The 20,594-nt window shown below is 51.3% G+C and overlaps 1 protein-coding gene across 1 annotated transcript in view; it reads right to left on the bottom strand.

Annotated features, from left to right (window-relative positions):
- Positions 1 to 6,432: 6,432 nt before the first annotated feature.
- The window catches only part of Galnt10 (polypeptide N-acetylgalactosaminyltransferase 10), a 140,526-nt gene continuing 126,364 nt past the window's right edge, over positions 6,433 to 20,594 (bottom strand). Inside the window, exons 8-12 of the mRNA XM_051167710.1 lie at positions 15,624 to 15,731; positions 11,832 to 12,053; positions 10,477 to 10,593; positions 7,251 to 7,400; positions 6,433 to 6,774 (exon numbers count right to left, since the gene is read on the bottom strand). Of these exons, the coding sequence (XP_051023667.1) occupies positions 6,616 to 6,774; positions 7,251 to 7,400; positions 10,477 to 10,593; positions 11,832 to 12,053; positions 15,624 to 15,731 (756 nt within the window). The 3' untranslated portion in view covers positions 6,433 to 6,615. The remainder of the gene's footprint in view (positions 6,775 to 7,250; positions 7,401 to 10,476; positions 10,594 to 11,831; positions 12,054 to 15,623; positions 15,732 to 20,594) is intronic.

The following is a 20,594-nucleotide window of genomic DNA, read 5'->3' as shown; positions in this document are numbered from 1 at the left end:
TGCCACCATGCCTGGCAAAGAGATTTTAAAACCACAACAACAACAAAACAGTTTTGTAGATTAACCTAATTTTTTTTTTTAATTAAAAATGAAACATTTGGAGGGGAAAAATGATGGAAATACATATGAAACTTTAAAAAATAAAGTAATTAGAATGAGATTTTGGATTAGCCTGTTTCAATACTGGTGGGGCCCATGTGGGGCTTTTCTAGATCTGTAGAGGGCGTGGCCTCCCTCCTGCTGCCTTGAGCTCCTCCTGGCTTCTTCCTGCTTACCCAGCAAACTTGTAAGGAGCCACACAAAACCAAGAGATACATGTCACTATTCCAGACACTGGAAAACCCTAACACCCATGGACAAAGTAAGTCAGTCCTTTGTGCTTCTGGCCCAGCAGAGAACCAGCCAGGCATCCAGAGAGGTGCTGAGTAATGTGCAGGTCTGCATCTGCATTGCAGTGAGTACCTTTTCCACTTTATTGAGATTGAGTCTGGGCGTGTAGCCGAATCTCCAAGAGCTGGGATTACAGAGGCGCGTGACTGCAGCTGGACTGCAATTAGGCTCTTAAAGGAAAGCATTCTAGTTTGGAGCCACAGCTCCAGGCCGGCAGCATACAGCCATGTTGCTGTCACATATCTCCCTCGGCTCCTTTCATCATCTCCTGTCTTGTTATCATGCGGCTTAATCATTAATGTGTGCACGCTTTGTTGTTGTTGTTTTTAAATTTTCAAGACAGAGTCTCTCTGTGTAGCCTTGGCTGTCCTGAACTCGCTTTGTAGACCAGGCTGGCCTCAAACTCACAGCAATCCGCCTGCTTCTGCCTCCTGAGAGCTAGGATTAAAGGCATGCGCCACTCATGTGTGCAGTCTTTATTTAAACCAGATAGTAGAAAGAGTGACAATAAAAACGTCTGTGTTGAGCAGAGGCAGGTGGATCTCTGTGGGTTGGAGGCCAGCCTGGTCTATAGATCGAGTTCTAGGACAGCCTGGGCTACACAGAAAATCCCTGTCTCGAAAACCAAAACCAAAACTGAAACCAAACCAAACCAAACAACCAATCAACCAACCAAACAAACTATTTGTGCAGATGGAGGGGAGATGGGGAGGAGAGGAAAGGAGAGAAGAGCCTGGCACTGGGCTTGGCATGGGCTTTGAAACCTTAAAATCCACCCCCAGTGATACACTCCTTCAACCAGGCACACCTGTCTCTAACAGGGCCTCTCCCTGATGACTAAGCTTTCAAATACAGGAGCTCATGGGGCCAGTTTGTTTGTTTGCTTTGTTTTTTGTGACAGGGTTTCTCTGTGTGTACCTGGCTGTCCTGGACTCACAGGCTGGCTTCAAACTCACAGGGATCCACCTGCCTCTGCCTCCCACATGCTGGCCACCATGGCCGCCCCCTGATTTATTTATTATGTACATAATGCTCTGCCTGCTTGTACACCTGCACGCCAGAAGAGGGCACCAGATTGCATTATAGATGGTTGTGAGTCACCCTGTGGTTGATGGGAATCGAACTCAGGACCTCTAGAAGAGTGGTCAGTGCTCTTAACCTCTCAGCCATCTCTCCAGTAGGTGATTTCATTCTGAGAACTTGGAGGCCTCAGCATCCTCCTAGACTTTCAGCGTCATAAAAATCCCAAGGCCTGGTCTCCCTTGTAGAACCCATCTAGATGCTGATGATGCACTCTCTTTACCGCCTTCAGTATCCGTTCTTGCTAGACTTCAGTATCAGAGTCAGGCTCGGGCAGTGTCTGTCATACAGTAGACATCTGATAATTTTTGGTTTTGAGTTAAGGTCTCACAATGTAGCCCAGGCTGGACTTGGATTCATAATCCTCCTGCCTCAGCATCCCTGAGGCATGCTGTACCAGTCTGAGCTACTTGAAACTGAATGAAAAGCTAGCATTTAAATCTTATTAATTTCATGGACTTGTTCTGAGAGGCTGGGGAGGATAATAGGTTCAAAGGGCTTTAAAAACAGTACCTCGGGGGCTGGAGAGCTGGATCACTGGTTAAGACTGATTGTTATTCTTTCAGGTGATCCAAATCTGGTTCTCAGAACCCATGTGGTAGTGCACACAACTCCTGTAAGTCTAAATCTCTGCATATATATACTCATTTTTGGCAAGCAAGCAAATGAGCCAACCTATGGTTAAGCCAGGCAATTGAATTGTGAGGCTAAGTAAGGGTTACATGGGGGCGCAGATTCTATAAGCCATTTACCTTGGTTCTTGCTTGCACAATCTTTTAATTTCTAGCCAAGTGCGTGCATACAGTAGGCACTTGATACTTCTCTGTCATTCACCACTGGGTCACAGTTTCTCTGAGTACCTTTTAAAAAAAAAAAATCAAGCTGGGAGTAGTGGTGCATGCTTTTGTTCCCAGCACTCGGGAGGCAGAGGCAGGTGGATCGCTGTGAGTTCAAGACCAGCCTGGGCAACAAAGCAAGTTCAGGACAGCCAAGGGTACACAGAGAAAACCTTGTCTTGAAAACAAACAAAAACAAACTTTATAAAATATTTATTATCATTTATTCATGTGGATGAGTAAGTGTTTTGCCCACATACATGTCTGTGTACCATGTGCATGCACGGTACCTGTGGAGGCCAGAAGAGGGCATTGGATCCCCTGGAACTGGACTTATAAACAGTTGTGACCATAATGCTGGTAACCCAGGCTCTCTGCAAGAGTGGCAGGTGCTCTAAATCAGCCAACCATCTCTTCAGCCCCTTAAAAAAAAACCTTTAAAAACAGGATTTGTAGCCAGGCGTGGTGGCGCACGCCTTTAATCCCAGCACTCGGGAGGCAGAGGCAGGCAGATCGCTGTGAGTTCGAGGCCAGCCTGGTCTACAAAGTGAGTCCAGGATGGCCAAGGCTACACAGAGAAACCCTGTCTCGAAAAACCAAAAAAAAAAAAACAACAACAACAACAACAACAACAAAAACAGGATTTGTTTTATTCTCCTAGTGTTTTTTTGCCTGTATGTATGCATGTGCACCATGCATGCTTGGTTTCAGTGGAGATCAGACATCAGAGTATCAGACGTCCTGTAACTGGAGTTAAGGATGGTTGTGAAGCAGGATGTGGGTGCTGGGAGTCAAGCCTGAGTCCTCTGCATGAGCAACATGTGCTCTCAACCACTGAGCATCTCCAGCTCCGAGTGAGTACCCTTAAGAAGACTGTCATTCTAAGTCCTTGCACCTGCTTTTGGGGCCAGAGTCCGTCCTTATTCTTGGTACTTGGCCTTCTCCAAGCTATGGTCCACACTGCCCTCTGGTGGTTGCTGAGCAACAACACCAGGGCCAGCTTCTGCTCAGGGTTCCTCTAGAACAGCACACTGAGACACTGGCTATTTTTCCTGTGAACTGAGGGGCCCAGTCAAGGTTGCACAAGATGTCATAGAGGATGCTTTAGTCACGGTTCTACAGATGCTAAATAGCCCAGAAACACTTAGGTAAACAGGTCATTTATGGCTAATGGGTGAGCTCAGCTTGTTCCTGGCATCACCCTCTGGACTGCCCTCCTTTCTGGTATAAATCAGGAGACTCTCAAAATGGAGGTCACGCAATGCTCCTCCACAGCCGAGACACTTTCCATCTCATGGGCTTTGCAGGGGCTACCCTCTCCTTAGTTTGGTCTTTCAGCTCTGAGGGGCTGTCACCTGATAGTTTCACCCCAGTTTCTATGACACCCTGGTTAGCTATCCTCAGCCCTTGGCACCTATAATCATCCTTGTTTTGGTTTGCTTTCAACTTGGTTCAGCACCCTGCGTGACATCCTGGACACTGGCCCAGTGCTCTGAGGACATCGACAGAAAGGCAGGTGACAAGAGACACGCCAGACACGGCTTTAGAGAAAGTCTGGAGGTTTATTGAACAATCACAGTCACAACTGAACATGGTAAGCCATCGTTCACAAAGCCCACTCCTCCACGCAGGAGAGGTGGCTGGTCTTGAGCTTTCTTCACAGACTCCCCTCCCCGTCTCACTGCCCAGCTTCCCTGCCTGTAGGCCCTGGGGACCCCAGCCTTCCAGTCACAGGGCAGAGTGGACCCGTGTTAAGATCCTGAGACCTGGGACGTAGATACCACTCTCACCCGATGGTGGCAGCAGGGCCCTGGCTCAGCAGCAAAACCTTGAACCAAAAGCCTGAGTCAGATTTGTCGTAGAAAGCATCAGTGGCAAGTGACCGGGGAGTCAAGGGCGGAACTGCGCTCTTTGTCCCTTTTACACAGTCAGTGTTTAGAAAACCACAACCGCACCACCTCCCGAGCACTGAATGCAAATTGCCTAATCCCTAAGAGCTAGGGACTGCTGAAGCTAGGAATCTGTGCTTCTCAGCTACGCGCAGGAAGGACTGCAGAGGAGTCATGACTTTAGAAACCCCCTACATAGCCCGCTGCCTCACTTGAAGACTTCTCTGCTGCTATTAAAGCAGTGGGCAGGAAAGGGAGGGTAAGACAGCTTGCCACGCAAAGGCCTTAGCCTCATAGCAAGGGCACCCTGCGTTCCAAGTTCCAAAAATGTTTCCGGAATCACTGAGGCGTGGGGGTGGTGTGGTGGGGGCAGGCTGCCCTTCTAACCACACCTTGTTTGGCTATCTCTGCCTCTGAATAAAGCTTTGGAGGAAAAGAGGCCGGCCACCTGGGCCTGTGGCTTGGCATGTGACGTGTCCACGGGTTGTTCTGCCCTGTGCGGAGTCTGACCCTTTGAGACAAGAATTTCCACACCTGAAGCCAAAACAAGGTGGGAATTGAGCATCTGCAGCTAAGCCACCAAGCCAACCTGGCCCTGCCTGTGACACACCTCAACTCTTATGCCCTAAGATCAGAGTTCAGCAGCTGCAAACGCTGACGTGAGCTTAGAGGAAGCGGCCACAGGAAGAGATGAGCCAGATGAGAATGGGACAAAGCCTGGAAATCCAGCTGGCCATCTCAGCTCTGACAGCGAGGGACAGGCAGAGCACATGTGAGGTCAGCATCCCCTGCCACCCCCAGGGGTGCCAGGTCCTAGAACTTGCAGGCTCCTAGAGCCATCCTGTCCCAGGGAGGGCTCCTCCACCATAGGCAGTTGCCTCTGCTGGGGTGGGCCTCTGTGACTCAGGTTCTGCTCCAAGCCTAGCACCTCCTGCTTTTTAAGTCAGTCATAAAGACACACACTCATAGGGCCGGCAGGAGCACCTCTCTTCCACCCGCCCACTGTCTGTCTGTCTGTCTAGCAAGGCACTAGGAAGTGGTTCAAGTTTAGGGAACTGGCTGCTCGGTTGCATTTTTTTTCTTTGTAAAACAAGGCACAGTTTTTATTGTAATGAGGCCGTTATCCCTCTCTGAGGACTCAACTCCCCTTGGCTGCAACACGCAACCCACTGGATTCTAGACACCCACCCTACCCTCATTTTAACTCCTTCCTAGCCGGCCACTTGTAAGGTAGAATGTTCAGATGGAAAAGGAGACTTGGGGTGGGGGTGAAGGACACTGCGGGGGGGGGGTGTGTGCGGAAAAAAGGACGCACAGGGGCTGCGTCCCAACATCTCAGAGGCAGAGCTCTGTCCCAGGACCATGCCTCAGTTACTTCACTGGTAAGTGACCAAATCTTTGGAGTGTGAGTCCTTGTTTGAGACCCCCTGGGACTCAGACATAGGGCTAAGATGATCTGGTCATATCACGGAACAGTAACTCATGAGGTCCTCCCCACTAACAGGGCTACAGCTATGATGGTCAGGCATCGGTCCCCTACTGTCTCCGTCCCATGGCTCATCTTTGCTTGTGACTGAACCTCGGCCCTTTTCAGAAACTCCAGGGTTCTGTGAGGTTAGAACCACAATGGTCATTATCTTGGGGGCAGGATGTTGCCCCCAGGGGATTCTAGAAGTGAGCACCTCACAGCACCCCATCCCTCTCAGAGGCAAGGAGCTGCCAAGGAGAGACACAGAGAAAGGGCTTTGGAACCATTGGCTGGCAGCTGTTTGGCCTGGAGGTGTACTTAGCCAGTTGAAATAACCCCCTGACGTCAGAACGGAACCTGAAATCCCCAGAGAGACCCTGGAGACATCCTTTACACCCGGCTGCAGAGTAAGAGGCCCCTTGCCTGGATGATGGCCAGTGCTAGGAATGGAACACTCTGAGGTCCCAGTGGGGCCCCTGGTCCCTGGGCTAACACAGATGCTGGGCAGTACTGGCAGCACCCCATACCCCAGCCCCCCACATATGCAGACTGCCTTGCCAGCAGCTGGCACAGAGGCTTAAAAGCTGCCCCAAGGCTAATACCACCTTTCTTTCTAGGGCACTGTCATGTCTCAGGGCAGACAAGCTGAGGGCTGGGCAACCTCAGAACTAATTTTCTTGCCTGAGGTTGGCCAGGTATTCCTAACACTTAGGGGCTGTATTGACAGGCCACTGAGCTCTGCTGTGAGGTAAGCAGGCTCCGTCTTCTTGTACAGCCATTTGTATGGTGCGTTCTCCTCCTGGCCCCAACCACACAATTGCTTCAAGAACCCTCTGTCCCCAAGCTATTTAGCCCAGCACCTTGGTGCCCACAGATGCCTCTTCTCGCACAGGAGGAAGGTTTGTGAGCTCCATAGCAACCTGAGGGCCTTGACAGGAGGTGGTTTGAGGACTCAGTTTCTGTTGAAATTCTCTAAGACGGTCGAGTTGGTATGTTCAAAGAGCCACTGCTGCGTGAGGGAGGCGGGGTTGCAGGCATTCATGAAGACCCTGTGGTCACTTTCACTGCAGTCCATGCAGCTGCCGCTCACAGGGTGGTACAGGGTCTTGTCCTACAAAAGCAGGGAAGTTGTCAGGCGGGGGACACAGCAGCAGCCGTGACAGCAACAGGGAAGCAAGGAGTTGGTTTGATGGGCGCTCACACTCTGCTAGCTGGTCCTGCCCTTGGCTACACGTGGCCCAGCTACTCCTATTGCCTTGCAATGACTGCTACGTCAAAGTGGGACCTTCAACTCTGCCTGCTTCTAACCACTGGGTCCCTGCTGGCTGACTTGGAACTTGCTATGTAGACAAGCGTGGCCTCCATCTCCCTGAGATCTCCCTGCCTCTGCCTCCTGAGTGCTGGAATTTAAGACTTAAACCACCACACCCCGGCTTGGCTATATCTTTAATATAAGAATCTGGGCTTCTGCTTTCCCTCTCAGGGCTAGATGAATGGCAGAGCCAGACTCCGCAGGGAGATGCAGGAGGCACCACAACCCTTAAACAACTTAGCAATTAGGCGGCCAGGTCCCCCATCCCACGCCACCTTGCGGTACTTCCATAGCTGGTTGCCCTTCATGCTGTGGCAGTCGTAGAGGGTAACTGGGCTGGTGTGGGAGACGGCATCAAAGCAGAACTTCTTGGTATGTTGAGGGTCTCCAGGCCGGATGTCCTCCCTCCAGGTGAAGGAGAAGACCTGCATACACAGGGACACTGCTAGAGGCACAGCAAACACCAAGATTGCCCCCTCTTTGTATACTACGTTTTTGTTTTTTGAGATGGAGTCTACGGTGTGAATACCTCAAACTTGTTAGGGAGTCAGGGATAATCTCAAACTCCTGACCTTCCTGCCTCCAGCTCCCAAGTGCTAAAATTATAGCCATGTGCCACAATGCCTGGCTTGCTTGGCTCTCTCACCATGGTTGAAACAGGCTTTTCCTCTGTATCCCAGGCTGGCTCTGAACTCTGTGGACTTCTGTTTCTGCACCCCTGAACACTAGACTGCAAGCATACACTGAAATGTTGGGCTTCTGTTTTGTTTTAAATGAAGAGAAATTAAACTCAGGGGTCTGAAAAAGAGTTTGACTCCTATCTCCTGTTTTTTTTTGTTTTGTTTTGTTTTTTTGAGACAGGGTTTCTCTGTGTAGCCTTGGCCATCCCGGACTCACTTTGTAGACCAGGCTGGCCTCGAACTCACAGCGATCCGCCTGCCTCTGCCTCCCGAGTGCTGGGATTAAAGGCGTGCACCACCACGCCTGGCTTCCTATCTCCTGTTCTAATAAGCTAGTCTTAACTTTAAAAAGATGACTTTATTATATATATGAGTGCAGTGCCTGCAAAGACCAGAAGAGGGCGTTAAATGCTCTGGAGCTAGAGTTACAGAGGGTTGCAAGCCACTTAGTGTGGCTGCTGGGAACTGAACCTGGGTCTTCTGCAAGAACAGCATTCTCTTAACTGCTGAACCATCTTTCTAGCCCCTAGCCACTCAGCTTTAAAAGCTATCAACTCCCAGCTAATGCTATCAGTGTTGTCACTCCTACTGTGCTCTCAAGTGCAACACGCACATACACACACGCACACACGCACGCGCTCCACTCTAATGAGAGGAAGTCCTCTCCAGGACTTTGGCGTCACCAGACACCCAGTGGACTTCCCGAATCCTTCCCCAACCTCTGAAGCTCTGCACCTTTCCACAGCTTCACTGAGGACTAACCAGCCGTAGACGCCCTGTCCACACTGAAAGTGCGCAAGCGTCTAGCCTGCCTAAAACCACCCTCACAGTCAAGATTACAAGCCATCCTCACCAGGGTGCTCCCTGGCCCCATTTCCCTCCCACCCCCTCACAGTGTCCCCAGGTCACCAGCGTTCTGCTTTCTCTTACTAGAGACTCAGTTGCAACTTCTAGCGTCATAGTATGTCTTCCCCCTTGTCTGTCTGCCTTTCTTTCTATTTTAATCTCGTCAACACTCTGAGCGCCAGCACATTTATCAACAGCTTGCTCCCTGATGTTAGTGTCCCGTCTCCCTCTCCTGTGCCTGTTCTGACGTCTGGGCTGTTTCCAGATATTGGCTTAAAAAGCAAGCTACTAAGAACACTTGTGTGAGGGGCTGCAGAGATGGCTCAGAGGTTGAGAGCACTGGCTGCTCTTCCAAAGGTCCTGAGTTCAATTCCCAGCAACCACATGGTGGCTCACAATCATCTATAATAAGATCTGGTGCCCTGTCCAGAAGTGCAGGTGTACACACAGGCAGAACACTGTATACATAATAAATCTTTTCAAAAAGCCAAAACACTGTGTATAAATCTTTGGCCTCCTGGGGCTACATAATGAGAAGCCTCTGAAAGGCTGGACTTGTGTTGAATTTACATAGCAGCTTGGAAAGGACAGTGGGGTCATCCAGGGAGGAGGTGCCACCCTTCATTTATTGGGGCTCCTGGTTTTCCATCATCAGGTTTTGCAGGGTGTGGTACTCAACAGGGCTCCATGTGTCTTTTTTTTTTTTTTCTTCCAGAGTCAGGGTTTCTCTGTGTAGCCCTGGTTGTCCTGGAATTCTCTCTATAGACCAGGCTGGCTTCGAACTCACAGAGATCCATTTGCTCCTGCCTCCCAAGGGCTGGGATTAAAGGTGTGCACCACCATGCAAGGCTAGCTTTACTGTATTTGCATTCTTCATCAACAAGAAAAAAAAAAAACGGAAGCCAGCAAGGAGCTCTGCTGCCTCGGGAGACAAGGCAAGTTAGCGCAGCCCTTGTGAAAATCAGTGTGGAGGGGCTTCAGAAGTGACAAATCCACTCTATGACCCAGCTCTCCTCAAAGGAATCTAGGCCAACATACCAAAGAGACCTGCTGTTGCATATTTATTGATTCAAGGTCTCACAGAGAACAGGCTGGCAGCCTCCAGGGTGCTGGGAGTAATTACAGGTGTGTGCCACCGTGACCAGCCCATCCAGGGTTTTTTGTTTGGTTTACATTTATCTGGGTGTGGTGCACGCCTTTAGTTTTGTCACTCAGGAGGCATAGGCAAGGGAATCTTTGTGAGTTCAAGGCTAAAACCTGGCCTATGTAGCAAGTTTCACGACAGCCAGATTAAAAACTATTTTTTTTAAGCATTCGTGTGTGTGTGTGTGTGTGTGTGTGTGTGTGTGTGTGTGTGTGTGTGTTGCATGTGCCATTGCAGGAGCATGATGGTCAGGGCTGGACTCTAGGGATCTGATTCTCACCTTCTACTCAGAGTTCTGGGGGAATAAATTCAGGATTTTTGCATTGCCAGGCAGCAAGCACCTTTATTGGCTAGGCCATCTCACCAGCCAGGCCTGGTTAGTGATTTTTCTAAGCAGAGGAAGACAGACGTGGAACAGGCAGCACACGGTGCTTTCCCAAGGCAGTGCCTTCTATCAGTTATTACCCTGCAGAAGGGTCTTTGATAAACCCACCCAGAGGCTGCTTCACACTCTTGGATCTGCAGAACCATGAGCACCTCAAAATAAGTAAACTTCCATTCTTTATAAAGTATTCAGAACATGGCACTGAGTTATAGTAACAGAAACCAGAGCAACACACACACACACACACACACACACACACACACACACACACACACACACACACACACACGTTATTAGTTAAATGAGTCAAAAGTTGCCTATTGCACAAGGACAGAGCTTATCAGACAGTCCAGTTGGGCAGTGGACCTGTCATTTATATGGGAATTCCCTCCCCCTTTGATTGACAACTGTCTTGGGACCTGGGAGTCCCTTCAAGTAGCCCTTACCTGCATGCTGTTCCAGGCAGCCTCCCCATGGCCCCGAACGCAGGTCTCGAGCCTCAGAGGGGAGCCCAAAGTGCCGTGCTTCGTGTCAATGCACAGCCCTGTGCCCACACTGCGAATCTGAGGATAAAAAAGAAGGACCAGCCGCTGAGGCACCTCGAGGTGTCCACTGGGCCCGGCTGGGTGGTGGGGAGACTTAGGGCAGAAATGCAAGACAGGCTGAACTTTGAACTGCCCGTGAGGCTGCTGGGAGATCCTCTTGAAGGAAGGAGAAGCCGGGAGGCCAAAATCCTTCTTGGGCCTCACACCGAAAGCATTCCATCTAGCAGCTCTAGGATCCAATCTGCCCATTCCAGGGGCCTGAGGGGGCGATTGTCCACAGACAGTATCTTGGAAACTATTTGGATTGGAGATCTTTGCCATCCATCTAGAATTATCCTTTAGGACAGGGGAATGACACAAGGAAGGGGGAGTTCTCCCCAATCTACTCCAAAGAACAGAAGTGGCCCCAGCTCGGACCTCAGCTGGGAAGGCTGGAGGTCAAGTGGGAGCGCCACCACACCCGGCTCTAACTTGGCTGTTCTGAACCTGACCTCTATATTCTGAGTCTGCATTTCCAATGGGCATGGTGTGCTGTGCACACGGCTCTCCCAAGAGCATGGCTTAAAAGGTGCAAGCTTCTGGGTTTCTGTGCCCAGCATCGCAAGCCAAAGGGCAATGAAAACCAAAGCAAGGGGCTGGAGAGATAGCTCCGAGGTTAAGAGCACTGACTGCTTTCCTGAGTTCAATTCCTTGCAACCACATGGTGGCCCACAGCCATCTATAATGTGATATAATGTCCTCTTTGGCATGCAGGTGTACATGTAGGCAGAACACTGTATACATAATAATAAATAAATAAATCTTAAAAAAAAAACAACCAACCAACAAAAACCTAAACCAAACCCAGCAGTGTCTCATAGTCAAAATGAGAGATGGATACTGACCCAGCTTAGAAACTCAGAACACTTGCTGGGCGTAGTGACGCACGCCTTTAATCTCAGCACTCGGGAGGCAGAGGCAGGCGGATCCGCTGTGAGTTCCAGGCCAGCCTGGTCTACAAAGTGAGTCCAGGACAGCCAAGGCTACCCAGAGAAACTCTGTCTTGAAAAAACAACAACAGAAAACAAACAAACAAAAAGAAACTCAGAACATTCAATAGCACAAAACAAAACCCAACTCCACCAGGACAGGGTCAGGGAGGGAGGGAGGGAGGGAGGGAGAGAGAGAGAGAGAGGAGAGAAAGGACTGTGTGTGACATTTGGGCTTCCTGCCTCCTTCTCTACGTCTCTGGGTCTAGTCCCTCCATCCACACTCACCTCCCCCCATGCTGCAGCCGGGGGCTCCACAGGTGGGTAGAACTTGGGCAGGTCCCAAGCAATTTTGGTCATAAACCACCTGAAGCTCTTACAGTTGAGGGAGCCTCGGAGCTTCTTCTGGGCCACGACATCCCCGGCTGAGAGGTGGCGGTACTCGGGTCTGCGCTGGTAGATGTACTCCGCGTACTCATCCATCCAGACCTCCGCCACCCGCTTCAGGTTCTGGAATGAGAGGTGCTTGCTGAGGAGCCCAGGCTAGCCCTGGGCCATCTCACCAGCCCCTTCACCTTAGTTTTTTTTTTTTTTTTTTTTTTTTTTCCGCTTTTTGAGACAGAGTTTCTTTTCTTTGTGTAACCTTGGCTGTCTTGGACTTCCTTTGTAGACCAGGCTGGCCTCGAACTCACAGCGATCCGCCTGCCTGCCTCCTGAGTGCTAGGATTAAAGGCGTGTGCCCTGTCTCACCTTAGTTTTTGAGACAGGGTCTCTCACTGGGCTGCGGTTACAGGTGTCTGTGCTCTGGCTTTTCGTGTAGGTGCTGGGATCCAAATCCACATGCTCACACCTGCATGCTGAGCACCAAGCCATCTCTCCAGCTCCTCAAAGCCAATCTGAGTTGGGTTTCTGTCTCTCTAACCAACAGCTCTGGCCAGAGTCCATGGTAAGAATACTTTGTACCCAGAAGATCTAATCCCACCAGGGCATGAGATTTCTAACAGTCCTCAGAGGTTTGAGACTTTTCCTATTGAAGCCTCAGGACGGACAATCAACTACCAAACATCAACCAATGGCACCTGAAGGAAGAGGCAGCCCCCGGGCAGGACGATTTGGAGACTGGAAGATTACGATCTGGTGAAAAAAAATCCCATATTCCTGCTATGCAGACTCCACTCAGAATGCAGGAGCACAAGTCTATAGGGTTCAGAAGGAAAGCCCCAGTTCCCACCCTGTGCCCCCCTGGGCCCCAAGACACACTGGTCACTGGGCGGGCTTGACTTCTAGCTTGGGGTGAATCTGAGTTTCCCTCTGAAGTGGAATCAGCTATTCTCACCCTGCCTGCAAAGGTCGCCTTTAGGAGCAGACAGCACGGCAGGGCTGGACAAATGTTTTCTGATGGAGGTCTGAGTTCAGCAGAGCAGACAGCCACCAGGCACCGAGATGCAGAGCAGCCAGGGCCTATGTAAATGAGGGGGCGTGGCCAGGCACCAATAAAACTTTATGAAGTCAATCCCCGTTTGCTTTTCAAGTGTCACACCCTGGTGGTGTCATGTGTTTCCCTGGATTCCCCTCCAAGTGCTTAAACTTGTGAAAACTGGTCTTTGCACTTGAGCCAAGCAGAAAGTCACCTTCTGAGCCTAGGGAGGCATGGTGACACACCAGGGAGACCCTGCATGGGAACACTGTGGCAGGACTCTGAGAGATCCCAGAGACAGCCAGGGAAGAGTGCCACTGGGTGCCTGTGCAGCAAAGGCTAGACCAGGTGGAAGCGGAGGGCCTCAGTACACAGAACACAGGGCTTGCTTGCCAAGGCTAGCCCCCTCTACCTTCTGCAGGACTGCCTTTCTCATGTCTCAGTTACAACAGCAGGCCTGTGCCTTAAGACCCACTGTTCTAGAGGCAGATGCATACTAGAGGGAGCCCACTGCCCCCCTCAGGGCCCTAAGAACCTCTACACACCATTCAAGAGGCAAGTGCCCTAGAAACCTGTGAATCTCGTTGCCGAAACAGTGAGCTGACTCTTTCTGTCTTTGGAGACAGGATCTCGATGATGAAGCCTGGGCTGGTTTTGAACTCTCCACTCCCCTTGTCTTAGATTCTAGAATGCTGACACAAGCAGACACGCTGCATCTGACCCGGAACTAAATGATGGCAGGGAGCTGTAGTCATGGTAGCACAGGCACCTCGTATCCGGCCACAGGGGTGACAGCTGGGCTTACAGGGGAGAGGTGGCATGCACCACTAGGGCTAGCTCATGTCAAATGCCAGACAGACCTGACTCAGGACAGATGGCCAAAGATGTTAGATACCTGAATGAGATACAGATGAGAAACGGACGTTCACTGCCCAACCCTAGGGAGGCCACTAACACTTGTGTGGAGTCATGGCTGCTGGTTAGGAAAAAGATGCAGGTACCTGTCAGATTTTAAGCGGGGCTGAGCTGGAGTTTGAGTTATCCATCCAGGAAGTGGAGAACAGAACCCAGGGGGAAGGGTGGTCACTGTGCCCCCTACTCTGCAGGGTGCCCGGCTGGAAGGCAGGTTTATGTGGTGCCACTGCAGCCCTCCAACAGCCTGATACTCATCTCTGGCTTGGGAAAGGGGTCACTGTCCCCATGCTCTTGGTAGCCTCCAAGAATGGCAGTCCCTGGCTTATGAAAAGACTGTGGCTCTGTTTTCCTGTTTGGCAGTCCTCCGGGAAGTCTGGCAAGATAGCAGCGGGCCTGGAGGCTGTCATTACAGACGCTCACCACTAGAGGGCTCTGCCGCCCTGCCTTCCAGGCCATGTTCTGGTTCGGCTGTATTTGAAGCTGGGAAAATGTCTCTCTGGCAAGGCCTAGGAAATTGGACAGCTGGGAATCCAGCCAGAAGGTCTTCTAAGGTTTCTTTTTTATGGGTGTGGCTTCACTCTGGCCTTTCTAGTACCCCAAACAGTGCTGTGTTTTTCAGAGGCACCCCTTCACTTATTATTTTGGTTTTGGAGTTTTTTGTTTGCTTGTTTTTATTTTTTTAAGACAAGGTTTCTCTGTGCAACCTTGGCTGTCCTGGACTCACTCTGTAGATCAGGCTGGCCTCAAACTCACAGCGCTCCACCTGCCTCTGCCTCCTAAGTGCTGGGATTAAAGGCGCGTGCCACCTCACCCGGCTCACTTAAGAGGCTACCTTCAATTTTATTTTTTCCAACAAAATTTATTTCCCCAGTAAAAGAACCCCCATGCCCTCAAATCTTTTGCTAATGAATACCCCTTGTAGTCAGTGGCCAATTTAATGCAACCCCTGATATGGTTTTCAGGTCAATGAAACAGCTTACATGTTCAGGGGCAGGGTAAAGAAGAGAGGCATTTATTTACTCCCCCTACCCCTCACACACACACACACACACACACACACACACACACACACACACACACACACACCAAGCTTTTCAACAGAAAAGAACACTACTATGCCAGCATGGCCTGTTTCTTTCCATCGTCCATGGTGTAGCTGTGTACCTCCATTAGCTCAACTACAAGTAACCCTCCTGTGAAATGACCAGTTCACTCCACTTGGCATATCAGTTTTCTGTCTTTTTGCCGTGCTAGCCAGTGCTGATAGGAAAGATCAAAGGTCCAAATTCAGCCTCAGAGGAGTCAGGCACTCCTTCCAGTCAGGCCCTCCTCCCCCGAGTCAAGCACTCCTCCTCCTTCCAGTCAGGCCCTCTTCCTCCTCCCAGTCAGGCCCTCCTCCTCCCAGTCAGGCATTCCTCCCCCAAGTCAAGCACTCCTCCTCCCAGTCAGCACTCCTCCTCCTCCCAGTCAGGCACTCCCCCCCCCACAGTCAAGCACCCCCTCCCCCGAGTCAGGCACTCTTCCTCCCAGTCAGGCACTCCCTCCTCCCACAGTCAAGCACCCCTCCCCCAGTCAGGCACTCTTCCTCCCAGTCACCCAGCCTCCAAGTGGCCAAGCAGGGCTTTATGTAAGCTTCCTTCAGTTGGATTTCACTTGGAAATCATCTATCAGCCACTCAGCCTGGGCCCCCAGGAGGTCTCTATGCTGCCACAGGCTGCTCCCAACTCCCCAGAGAGTCACCACCTTACCCGGGCCAGGCTGACTCCAGCAGGGACCTTGTAGGGCACATACTTCCTGTAGATGTGGCCCACCCTGGAGCAGGGGATGTCCTCCATGCGGCCCCCACACATCCACACCTGCAGTGGGAGAGAAGGGAGGGTGAAGGTGATGCCTCTATCCTTATGACCCCGTTGCCTCAAACAAACGCCCGCGCGCAGCCTGTGTGGTCTTCTCCTGAACCGAGACTGGAGTGGGAAAACGCAGCAAGGCCACGGAGCAGAAGCAGCTGACAGCTATGGCCTCCCAGTGCTGTGCTCCCAGAACCCACCGCAGGCACTGAGTAGCACAGGAAGTAAGGAACAGGTGAAGACCATCAGAGGAAGTGGCCATGCTTGACTGGAAACCCATGGGCATGATGCGGCCACCTCACTCTTGAATTCACAGCAGCTGTGGTGGTATTTAAGACCTGCCAAAGAAGCCTGGTGTGTGGCGCACACCTGTAATCCCAGCACTGCGGGAGGTAGAGTGGTTCTCTGTAAGTTCGAGGCCAGCCTGGTCTACAAAGCGAGTCCAGGGCAGCCAGGACTATTACACAGAGAAACCCTGTCTTGAAAAACCAATCCCTCCCCCCCAAAAAAAAAGACCTGTCCAAGATTGGGCCCCTAATTTTCTTCAGTGGTGTAGCTGCTGGTAAGATATCTGGCATCCTGTGAAGGATCGGTTCATGTGCACACAAGACATGAAAGTAGAGGAGGGCAGGCTAGGAAAAGAAGGGGATGCGTGGGGGTCGGGGGGAGGGAGCTGCTACATTGTCCTCATCAGGGGGGACGGTCCGACTCAGGAGGGATATGGTGAAGAGACCATCATGTATGCAAAGGCTCACAGGAAGGCACAGGGTGCCTTCATACCGTTCATTTTTAGAAAGTTGAGTCTGCTCATGGGATGGGGTAGGTGCCGGCCTGGGCAGGTACTACAGTCCAGAATCGGGGCTACCACTGCCATGTTTTCACATTCCACCTCCTGTGGTTTGAGAGTCTGGCACGGCCTGACTCCAGTTCTGTGTAGTAAGTCCCCTTGCTGGGGGGCTGGGCTTCGTGTCCTAATCCATTTGGGGGTTCCCAAAGGGTCTTGGGTCTTGCTACCCTCCTGCCAGGATGAATGTTGGATGGCCTCTGTGCCATTTCCCAAGGTGGGAGCTGTTGCAGGATGCAGTTAGCACAAGTATTGTGTGGGCAGTGCAGTGCTGTTCTGACCTTGGGGAATAGGGAAACCTCCGGCTAGCCGATTGGATAGAACACTGGTCTTGAGACAATGGCCTCCGGATGCTAGATTAATGTTAAGGCCAGGCCAAGAAGTTTATTTTTAAAGTAGGAGATATTGATCAGCCGCCAGCTTGCCTCCCATCACGAATACCATCCCTCACAGGGGATTGCTGGGGGAGCATGGAGATATACCTGCTCGCTGCCAGGCTTGCCCTCTGCCTTTCTGAGAGATAGTGCAAAGCTGGTGTGGACAACTTGCGTATCCTGGCTTTGACCATCTCCTGTGACACTTGCCTTAGCTAAAGCTGTCCCCAGCTTTAGCTGGGGTTCTATAGAGGCTGAAAAATGAAATCCAAAGCCGCCTTTTTGCAGGGACCTCCAGCTCCCTTGGCTCTGGCCACACTAGCCACCAGCCTGAAGGAACCTGGGTGACCTTGCTCTGCTGGAAAGGTTTGAGGCAGCCAAGGTGTTGCCAGAGCCCAGGATGTCCTGAACTCACTGGCTGGGTTCCCTCTGTGGATTCCTGGCCTGGATGGAGGTGCTAGTGGCCAACTCAGAACAGCTAAACCTGCTGTTGACTCCTGAGTCCACTTGGACTACCCAAGATGCATCTTGCACAGGTCATCAGCACGAGAGAGTTCCCTGGGGCTGGCTTCCCCCTCTCATCTCCCACAGCTCTTCCCTCAGTCTGGAGAACCCTCATATCCTGAACTTTGCTATCTTCCCGCATCTTCCTGCTTGCACTTTCCTTCACTGCTTCTCTCTCTCTCTCTCTCTCTCCCCCCCCCTCTGGTTTTTCGAGACAGGGTCTCTCTGTGTAGCCTTGGCTGTCCTAGACTCACTTTGTGGACCAGGCTGGCCTTGAACTCACAGTAATCTGCCTGCCTCTGCCTCCCGAGTGCTGGGATTAAAGGCGTGTGCCACCACGCCCGGCAACTACTTTTCTCTTAAATGCAACATAATTATCTGCGCAGATGCATCTCAGCTGAGCTCTTCCTGGGCGTCTTTGCCTGTCAACACTCCTCGGTGTGGAGGTCTGACCTACTCACCCCTGAAGGCTGGTGACTAGGCTAACCTTGTGGGCTCGGGTCTCAGGGCTTTCTGTTTGCTTGGAGAAAGGGTCTCAGTGCTGTTGTTCTTCTTGGGCAGGAGAGTTGTCATTGGTTGTCTGAAACAGAAGGTCCCGCCCGTACTTTTCTCTAGATGCAGCCTGCCTTGATTTTGACCTTGGATGAAGTGGATCAGACAGTGACACTATTACAAGTCTCCGTCACCTCTGTCTTAAAACATCCCTGAACTGGAGCGACAGGATCCCCAAACTGAGGGGCTGCCCCTTTCTCGGGACAGAAAGCCAGAGACTCAGGTTGGTGTCCTGAGTTGTAATTGGCCCATGACAGCCATGGCAGGCCCAAGCCTCAGCCCTGGTCCTGCTCTTAGCCAGTCACACACCTTCAGGCCTTGCTTCCTGCATAGCCAATGCAGCTTCACAGGGGGAAACTAAGGCCTGCTGCAATCAAGTCTCTCCGCAGCACACCACCTTCTGGCTCTAAGAGGACTGGGGTCACAGCTGGGCCTGGGACAGGCTCACAGCCATCAGGTCAAGGACACCCAAGGAATTTCCCATCAAGCTCCGACATGCTGCTGGGAAGATGCTGGAGACAGCCCTGGAGGATGCCTGCATCTGGATGAGGGGTGGGCTCCAACCAGGGAACTGCCAGCCCTTCATGCCTGGCTTTTACATACATTAATTTGTTTTTTGTTTGTTTGTTTGTTTTTTGTTTAAATGGGTTACTGGTATAAGAGTCCCAGAGAATGATGGGGTCAGAGGGAAAAGGGGAGGCATAGAGAGAAGATAAGTGGGGTGGGGTGGGGGTGGTAAGCTGAGCTACAGGGCCCAGTATTTATTTAAGCAGCCTCTAGAATGGACGAGATGCCAAGCTCCGAGCAGGAGACTCTGACACAATGACCTCTGTAGGAGAAAGAGGGGATCAGTGACCGTTCCAGACATTTCAGACTACAATCTTCCTGTTTTTGTTTGTTTGTTTGTTTGTTTTTTGAGGCAAACATGTAGCCCAGGCTGACCTTGAACTCCTGATTTTCCTGCCTCCTAGTGTTTAGGATCACAGGCATACACCACCAAGGGAGTTTATGCTGGGATCAAACCCAGAGTCCACATGTGGGGCAATCGGACCAAAGGAGCCACATCTCTGGCCCAGCCCCCTTGCCTTTTCTTTTCTTCCTTCCTTCCCTCCCTCCCTCCCTCCCTCCCGGCACAGGGGATTGCTGTTGTGTAGCCCAGACTAGGCTTAGACTCAGCACATCTCTCCTGCCTCAGCCGGAGGGCTGGGGTTACAACTGTGTGGTACCACATCCAACCGGTGTGGCACGGGCTTGTTTATTTTTCTTGTGGCAGTAGTTCACAATTGCTGGGCAAGCCCTCTACCACCGAGCTACTGTCTTAAGCCCTGGGATAGGTTTCCTGGGGTTTTCCCTTCCGGAGAAACAGGCCTGGTCTGGAATCAGAGCAGGATTATCAATCCGTCAGGCCTCACAGCACAGACAGATCCCTCATGATTTCTGGAAATGCTCTTGTGTCTTTCAGGCCAGTGGCTTTTCTGCTGCTATGAAGAATGGGGTCTCAGCAAAGGGACTGGCTGAGCCCTGGCTGACACAGAGCCTTGTGTTCAAAGAGACACCATAGCAGACAGATAGGCTTGCCTTGGGCCTAGACCACAAGCAGCACAGGTGGGCTGCCATTGGCGGGGGGGGGGGGGGGGGGGGGGGGGGGGGAGCAAGAGCGCGCGCTGAGGGAAGATGCCTCCCTCCCTGTGGCCAGGCCCATTCATTACTTTGGCTCATTTCCCCTAGAGAGTGCCCAGCATAATTGGGTGAGATGGAATTCAAGCCGGCTTTCTTCCACACACTCCAGTGTGGCCTCATTCATTACTGAGTCTTTTGTAAATAAACTGAGCAGAAGGGGGAAAAAAAAAGCATTTGTTCTGCTGTGACTGCCCGATGAGTGACATTAGATGGTTTTTTTTTGGGGGGGGGATGGTTTAGAGATTTCTCTGTGAATAACCCTCTGCTGTTCCCCACAGAAGCAGTTTCTGGAGAACGTTTGCTGGGGGACCTGGCAGCCGCTCTGGGCCACACATCTCCAGCCACAGACATTCCACGCAGTGCCTCCCTTGCCAGGCAATCCTTCAGCTGCTGGGGATGCAGCAGTGACCAAGACACAGGAGGATCCTGGATCTACTGCAGGTAATTACCTAGCAACACCTCACTATGCGGAAGGGCCTGTTTCTGGGGACAAACCTGAAAGGATGCATCCTGAAATGATGTTTGTTGGACAGATCAGTGATTTCCCTGCACCCAATAGAATGTAGCAGCTGCCAAAGTAGATTGCATGGACTACAGAGACTGACTCAACATACAAGACCTCTGTATTATGACTCACAAAACTTGAACCCGCGGCACACACCATCACTTCCATGGCACACACCATCACTTCTGCGGCACACACCATCACTTCCATGGCACACACCATCACTTCCATGGCACACACCATCACTTCCATGGCACACACCATCACTTATCAGTCTATGTGATAAGTAGCCTTAGAATGCACAGCCACTGGGGAGGCCCCTACCACTGGGTCAAAGACATCTGAGGAGAGACTCATAGGCTATTTCTTTTCCCTTTCAAACACCTTTATTTTAGTCTCAAAAAATCACGTAA

Source organism: Acomys russatus, chromosome 25 (genome assembly GCF_903995435.1).
Source record: "Acomys russatus chromosome 25, mAcoRus1.1, whole genome shotgun sequence".
Taxonomy (NCBI): Eukaryota; Metazoa; Chordata; class Mammalia; order Rodentia; family Muridae; genus Acomys; species Acomys russatus.
This window is presented reverse-complemented; position numbering and strand designations above follow the sequence as displayed.